At 49.6% G+C, this 8023-nt stretch overlaps 1 protein-coding gene across 1 annotated transcript in view; it reads left to right on the forward strand.

Annotated features, from left to right (window-relative positions):
• The window catches only part of slc2a1b (solute carrier family 2 member 1b), a 15693-nt gene extending 11560 nt beyond the window's left edge, over nucleotides 1-4133 (forward strand). The window contains exons 3-10 of the mRNA XM_036530404.1: nucleotides 237-397; nucleotides 814-1054; nucleotides 1205-1367; nucleotides 2323-2510; nucleotides 2763-2867; nucleotides 3118-3219; nucleotides 3300-3503; nucleotides 3663-4133. Coding sequence (XP_036386297.1) covers nucleotides 237-397; nucleotides 814-1054; nucleotides 1205-1367; nucleotides 2323-2510; nucleotides 2763-2867; nucleotides 3118-3219; nucleotides 3300-3503; nucleotides 3663-3863 — 1365 coding nt within the window. The 3' untranslated portion in view covers nucleotides 3864-4133. The remainder of the gene's footprint in view (nucleotides 1-236; nucleotides 398-813; nucleotides 1055-1204; nucleotides 1368-2322; nucleotides 2511-2762; nucleotides 2868-3117; nucleotides 3220-3299; nucleotides 3504-3662) is intronic.
• The last annotated feature ends 3890 nt before the right edge of the window (nucleotides 4134-8023 follow it).

The raw sequence follows: 8023 nt of genomic DNA on the forward strand, positions 1-8023 counted from the left end.
GAGAAACGTTCCACTTCCTCATGTCCGGGGCCGTCGGTGTTTATGCTCTGCTTCCACCTGCTGGAAAAACACGGGAATGTCCCAGCAGCTTTGATATTTCACCTCTCGCTTTTATTAGACACTTCCAAAGGTGTTACCTGAAGGACACCTTTCAGGAGAAAGAAGTGAACCATTTCATGATCATTGGAGTATAATGAATGTAGTTCTAATTATTTTTCTTTGTCTGCTTTTGGTAGATCATTGAGACATTCTACAATGAGACCTGGTTCGATCGCTACAATCAGCCCATCTCCGAGACATCGCTCACCACACTGTGGTCCCTCTCAGTCTCCATATTCTCCATTGGGGGCATTCTCGGCTCCTTCTCTGTGGGGCTTTTCGTCAATCGCTTCGGAAGGTGAGGCTGAAGCCGTTTTCTTTCTCTCTGGTGTGTGTGTGTGTGTGTGTAAGTCCATGCATGTAGATGTGACTGTTTTCACTCTATACTTCTATATTTCTGCACATTTGTGCATACCTGTGTATGTGTGTGTAATGTGTGAGCGTGTGTGTGTGTGTGTGTGTGTGTGTGTGTGTGTGTGTGTGCGTGTGTGTGTGTAATGTGTGAGCGTGTGTGTGTGTAATGTGTGTGTGTGTGTGTGTGTGTGTGCGTGTGCGTGTGCGTGTGCGTGTGTGTGTGTGTGTGTGTGCGTGTGTGTGTGTGTGTAATGTGTGAGCGTGTGTGTGTGTAATGTGTGTGTGTGTGTGTGTGTGCGTGTGCGTGTGCGTGTGTGTGTGTGTGTGTGTGTGTCTGACTCCCTCTGCCTCTGTCTGCAGGAGGAACTCCATGCTCATGGCGAATGTCCTGGCCTTCATCGCTGCTGCTCTCATGGGCTTCTCCAAACTCGGGGCGTCCTGGGAGATGCTGATCATCGGCCGCTTCGTGGTGGGGCTGTACTCCGGCCTGTCCACCGGCTTCGTGCCCATGTACGTGGGTGAGATCTCCCCCACCGCTCTGCGGGGGGCGCTGGGCACCCTCCACCAGCTGGGCATCGTCATCGGCATCCTGATGGCACAGGTAAGGGGGGGCTGCCCCTGTCTCTCTCTGTGTCCGTGCTCCTGCCCCGGCAGTCTGTGACGCTGCTCGGCCTCTCTCTGTGTCCGTGCTCCTGCCCCGGCAGTCTGTGACGCTGCTCGGCCTCTCTGATGTTCCTCTGCTCCCCTGCAGGTGTTTGGGATGCAGGAGCTCATGGGCTCGGCATCGCTCTGGCCCGTCCTGCTCGGGTTCACCTTCATTCCGGCTCTGGTGCAGTGTGCCATCCTGCCCTTCTGTCCTGAGAGTCCCCGATTCCTGCTCATCAACCGCAACGAGGAGAACAAGGCCAAGAGCGGTGAGCCCCGCCCTGCCCCGCCCCGCCACTGCTACACCAATCAGCTGCAGGAATTGCATCTCCTCTGCCCCTAAACTCCTCCACTAAACTGCAGGCACACACTGCCCCACCTTCACACCATGCAAATTAGCACAGACATACACTCCGCCCACTTCTGTGCTCCACGAATCAGTCCTGCAGGCACTGCAGTCCTCGAGGCCCAGGGTAGAGTGGCCTGTCGACAGCAGGGTGTGTGCGTGCGTGTGTGAGCGTGCGTGTGTGTGAGCGTGCGTGTGTGTGAGCGTGCGTGTGTGTGTGTGAGCGTGCGTGTGAGCGTGCGTGTGTGTGAGCGTGCGTGTGAGCGTGCGTGTGAGCGTGCGTGTGTGTGTGTGTGCGTGTGTGTGAGCGTGCGTGTGAGCGTGCGTGTGTGTGTGTGTGCGTGTGTGTGAGCGTGCGTGTGTGTGTGTGCGTGTGTGTGAGCGTGCGTGTGTGTGAGCGTGCGTGTGTGTGAGTGTGCGTGTGTGTGAGCGTGCGTGTGTGTGTGTGTGTGTGAGCATGTGTGTGTGTGTGTGTGTGTGTGTGTGTGTGAGCGTGTGTGTGAGCGTGCGTGTGTGTGAGCGTGCGTGTGTGAGCATGTGTGTGTGTGTGTGTGTGTGTGTGTGTGTGTGTGTGAGCGTGTGTGTGAGCGTGCGTGTGTGTGTGAGCGTGTGTGTGAGCGTGCGTGTGTGTGAGCGTGCGTGTGTGAGCATGTGTGTGTGTGTGTGTGTGTGTGTGTGTGTGTGTGTGTGTGTGTGTGTGTGTGAGCGTGTGTGTGAGCGTGCGTGTGTGTGTGTGTGTGTGAGCATGTGTGTGTGTGTGTGTGTGTGTGTGAGCGTGAGCGTGTGTGTGAGCGTGCGTGTGTGTGAGCGTGCGTGTGTGTGTGTGTGTGTGTGCATGATTAAAGAGGAGATGGCTGACCTTCTCTGTTCCCCCTCAGTGCTGAAGAAGCTTCGCGGGACCACTGACGTGAGCGCAGACATGCAGGAGATGAAGGAGGAGAGCAGGCAGATGATGAGGGAGAAGAAAGTGACCATCCCAGAGCTGTTCCGCTCCCCGCTGTACCGCCAGCCCATGGTCATCGCCATCATTCTGCAGCTATCCCAGCAGCTGTCCGGCATCAACGCTGTGAGTGGCTCCGCCCCCGCCTCGCCCTGTCCCGCCCTCAAGGCACACACACACACACACACTCATGCAGTGCACGCACAAGTTTACCCTCCCAAACACACAAGCGGCCATAAAAACATGCACAGTCACTGTCAGTGACTGTCAATGACACAAAAGACACCTGCACAAACAAACAGTACCACAGACTGATGAATCCTGTGTGTGCCTGCGTTTCTGTGGTGTGTAATCCCTCTACACGCTGCCGTTTTGCAGGTCTTCTATTACTCCACCAGTATTTTTGAGAAGGCAGGCGTGGCCCAGCCCGTCTACGCCACCATCGGAGCCGGAGTGGTCAACACAGCCTTCACCGTGGTGTCGGTAAGTTTATACAGAAAATATTATTGTATATAATTAAGAACCATAAGTCCATAGCAGCAGTGATTTTAAGTTCATGTCCAGTTCCTCATGCTGGTCTGTGCCGTAATACACTGATCTGCATTTTCCTCTGTTCAGCAGTGATGGTGGCCATTTACCTTCACAGCATTTACTGAAACTTAACCTCTTTTCTGATGTTCTCTGGCTGTTGCGTGTTCCTGAGCCGTCTTCCTTTCCCTTTCCTCCTCTGCAGCTCTTTGTGGTCGAGCGTGCTGGCCGCAGATCCCTGCACCTGATTGGCCTGCTGGGAATGGCCGGCTCCGCCGTCCTGATGACCATAGCGCTGGCGCTGCTGGTACGTTTACCCGCCGTTTTACCCAGAATTCTGCTGGAGGGGCGCGTCCGTGGCTGACCTCGCTCTCTTCCGCCTCGCAGGACAAGCTGAAGTGGATGTCGTACGTCAGCATCGTGGCCATCTTCAGCTTCGTGGCGTTCTTCGAGATTGGGCCGGGCCCCATCCCCTGGTTCATCGTGGCCGAGCTGTTCAGCCAGGGGCCACGCCCCTCCGCCTTCGCAGTGGCGGGATTCTCCAACTGGACCGCCAACTTCATCGTGGGCATGGGCTTCCAGTACGTGCAGGTGAGTTTCACTCGGACGTTCTCTGCACTGCACTAAACATTTTTCAGAGGTAAACGCTCAGTTCACTGTAAATGGAAATGTGTGTGTGTGTGTATCAGTGTGGGATCAGGCTGGAAGCACAGTGTGGCTCATCGTTCCTTTGGCTCTTCCTCTCCTCAGAAATGGTGTGGTCCCTACGTCTTCATCATCTTCACCTTGCTGCTGCTCGGCTTCTTCGTCTTCACCTACTTCAAGGTGCCGGAGACCAAGGGCCGCACCTTCGATGAGATTTCGGCCGGGTTCCGCCAGACGGCAGCGGGCGGGGCATTGAAGCACTCGCCAGAGGAACTCAACAGCCTGGGCGCTGACTCCCCGCTGTGAACACCCGCCCTGCCCCGCCCCGCCACACCCCGCCCCGCCCCACACAGCGTGGGAGTAAGGCGGGGTCGTGGGCAGACTGAGGGGCGGACTCAGAACTCGAACGCGTGTTCGCACTACTGATAGACTGACACACTGGCTGTCGACACATTTCCGGCCTCTGGGCAGAGGGCATACTCTTGCCCAGCCATTTTCACTTCCCTACCTGCAGTGGGGAAAAAAAAACTTGATGGAAACGGGGACCAGGGTGAGGACGGGGAGGTTGGAGGTGGGAGTGTTGGGTGGGTGGGTGGTTTCCCAATCAGCCTCCTGTTTTATACAAGTATATTCATGGATATATATTTTTTCATTTGTTTTGATTGCTTTGTCTGTTACTTTTTGTCACAAGGGAGCTGACAGGCAGACCATGCTCCACACTCTCTCTGTAGTTTCACAGAGATGACGCTGTTACATAACGGGTCAGGGTTTACCCCTGTGCTCTTTAGAGCCTCTGATTTGGGGATATCTGACTGGCTTATAGTTTGTCACTTTTTGATACATGACAGAAATTCTGTCTCTCCAGATGACACCAGTTTTGTCAGTAATTGGAACAGTGAGAAACCTCCATTGTCTGTATTGTGAGGCAGGAAATGGAGAGAACGGACATATTTTGGAACAGCTGTGCCGGTCAGATCCTCTGCCTGTTGTGCTGGTCTGTGTTCTCCCTCATGCAGGGAAATTGGTGAAATCATGGTCACCTATCCTGGCATTTATGAACTGAATCATGAATTGTTGCGATGCTTTTTTGGAGATGTATCATTGTTTTTGAGGACCGTTATGTCAGTGCAATACTGTATTACCATGGCGATGGCTGTTAAATGCTGGATCGAGGAATGTAAGGAATTTCCTCACCTCAGATCTGTAGGGGAGTTACTGCGGTTACTTAGTTACAATGTCCAACGGAGACATGAACTCTGTGAAGCTTCATCTGTGTGCTATCAACTCATTTTAAAGAAAAGATTCGCATTTTGTTTGTACTACCCTTCAGACAAGATTCACAGCAGAATCAGAGGATTACACAGAAATGTCGATAAAGACATTCTTCCGTTCAGTCATGGGTCTCCGTGATTTTTGCTGTTTTAGTACCTGAAACTGACAAAAGGTTGGAGGCCTTGGCACCATTAGAGCTTCAGGGCTTTCAGATCAGCACACAAAATAATCCATCCTTTGTAGACCACTGAGGAGGAGTCGTAGCACACGCCCTCCAGCCTCACTCCACAATAAAGAAAACCTCTCCAAAGGCGTTAGTTTCTCTGAAATGAACGAAGACCGCGAGCACCGTGAATACGCGCAACACAGCTCATGAATGTACCGCCTGATTGGCGTTTTGCAGCCGAACAGGAGGCGCTCTGAAGAGGGACCAGCCTGTATGCGACTCCCGTTGCCTTTATCGTTCTTAAATACAGGGTTGAGCTCCTGCACCCTTCAGTGCCAACCATCTCTGATAGCAACTTTCATATCACTCGCATATCACTCAAAGTTTACTTGCTGAACACTGAACGCAGGCTTTCCCCGGATCAATGTCGCCGAAGTAGACGTTTGCGTTGTGAGGTTTCTGTCCCACATGACTGTGCTTGCGATCGCGCATATTTAATATTAATACTGTTATTTTCCACCACTTTCAGATATATTGCACACACCGTCGAGCGCCTCTGCTCAGTCTAAATAATTACATTTCGGTGTTCTGTAACCCCCTTAAACTTCAAAATTCACTTTAACAAAGCATTGTGCACAATTTCTGTAATGGCCTTGTGACGGTTTATTGTTCTTCGAATGACTGAAACTGCTGTTGTACTTGACATTGTTTTCGTGTGTCTGATGTAGGTGAGCTAACTTTCCCTATCTCCGCCATTCTTTACGGTATATATCTCGCAGGAGCAAAATGAGTGGTGACTTTAGAGACTCTGATCACTATTTTGATTACTATGCAAAGCACGCCAGTACGAAACGAATGTTGCTTTTTGCCTTACAAACGAGCTCTGCTCCAGGCAACCAGACTACCTACTGACCGATTGACATCAGGATAAATTTACGGGCACCAAAGATTCAGCGATGCCTTCATTTCGAAGTTCTCCGACTGCAGAGTTAACAAATACATTTCCAGACTGAAAAGATTGTCCTGAAAAAGAGACCCTTAACTTCGTTTTCAGTTACAAATACCGAGCTGTTTGAAACTTTGTGTAAATTACTGTAACCGAAATGGCTTCCATATCGCTGTATTCTGAAGAAAGTCAGTAGATTAATCTAAACGTATCAATGATAGGTTATCCATAATTGTATCATAAGCAATACATTGACAGCTACTCAATAGAAAAGTCTAATTTGTTTTGCCTTTTTGTACAGCACTGTTTTTTCGTAGCTCTACAAACGTCTGCCTTTCCGTGCGCAGAGCGGCTTAGTTAGATTAGTCACCTATAACTGAATCTTCTGCTTGAACTGGTAGCACTGAAGGATATATATGTATTCTATTTATTAGATGTGTAATTTATTAGTGTATTTTGTAAACTTTTGAGTATACGTGTAAAATAACAGTTGGAATAAAACATCCGTGTACAGTGGTGGGAGGAAGGGCGAATCGAAGAAGGATCTTTTGTAAAACAATGTGCCAAGATTTTACTGTCCTGAGAGTTCTTTCTCTTACTTTTGTAACATACAGTATGCTAATTTGGGTGTCTGAATCAATTAAAAATATAAAACAAAGGAAATGTACTTGTGTCTTTAATCTCATCAGCGCATATTTCTTTCTCTCTGGATCTTGGGATGAGATGAGTGACAGACGGAAGAACAGAGATCAGCTGTAAGTGTATCTGTCCCTCCATCCGAGTAGCCGCTACGCGGAGTTTTCTGTACAGCTGAATAACCCGTTAGTGTCGCTACCTAAGCCGAAAGCGGGGGTCCGACGCTGGGTGGCCCGAAGTCTGAACGCCGCATACCGCAATTTCATTATTGGCCGCATGGGGGCAGCATGGACGCGGTGTATGATTGCACCAGAATAAACCACGATGGCGGACGATTAAAAAAAGCAAATCAAAGGAACAGGTACAGCAAAGGAATTGAATTATTTCATTGTTTCGTTCGTGGTGTAATTCTAGTGTGAAGAGTTTCTGAAGTAAGTGTGTTGATATTCTGAAGGTGAAATCTTGCCACATAAAATTTGCCTCATAAAATGCCTTAAATTTTCAGACAGTTCATATTCTAATAACTACAATGTGTTTATTGCGGTATAAATGTGTCTGTATATTCTTTAGGGGTGCATTGTCCACTCTTCAAATTCAGGAACGCTTGAAATGAATCTGTTAACCTCACCTGGGTTTAGATCAAAAAGAATGAGTCCTGAGATGCCAAACCATTTCATTCTTCCACCCAGATGACGATGATGATGATGATGGTTATTATTATTTTATTATTATTAGTTACAATAATAATGACTGTATGAAATACAGAAAAACTTTACCTTACATGCAGAATAACTACCTTACATTACCTTTTACATGTCACCCGTTTATGCAGGAGGATGTTTATGATAGCCAGTTTGGGTTAAGTACCTGGTGGAGGGATAACAGCAAAGCCTCACCTGTGAAGCAAGCTGGCAGGCCTGCTCCTTATATCCTCAGCACATCCCCACAGGGGAAGCCTGTCTGCTGGGTAAGAGAGAGACGAGATTCTGTATGGAAAAACGTTTTATTTAAACTTATTACAAAGACATTTTTCCTGAATATTCCTTGCTGAGATTAGAATAAAGCCACTTGTAGCTGTAGCTGCAGGAGGTGGAGTTCCCAGCATCCTCCCGGAAAGAGGAGCTGCAGGATTACAGAGGGGGCCGTTGTGCTGTGAACCCACCTGGCCTGCTGCTCTCCTCCCTCGGCCTCTGCAGATAGCAGGAATAAGCAGAGGAGGAGCTCTGTGTGACAGAAGGCACATCCTTCCACTGTCTGTAGATAACACAGCCTGTCTCTGCTGCCCACGCGAAACCTCAGCCCAGCCCCCTGCACAGCCGGCCTTTTCTGCTGTCAGACGCAGTGGACCTGTCCTTCTGCGCATTGCTGATACTGTACAGTGTTTATTGCATTTTCATGCATTTTAGGATTGCATGTGATGCAGCGAGATTAATTTCACCACGGGAT

This window comes from Megalops cyprinoides, chromosome 6, assembly GCF_013368585.1.
Source record: "Megalops cyprinoides isolate fMegCyp1 chromosome 6, fMegCyp1.pri, whole genome shotgun sequence".
Taxonomy (NCBI): domain Eukaryota; kingdom Metazoa; phylum Chordata; class Actinopteri; order Elopiformes; family Megalopidae; genus Megalops; species Megalops cyprinoides.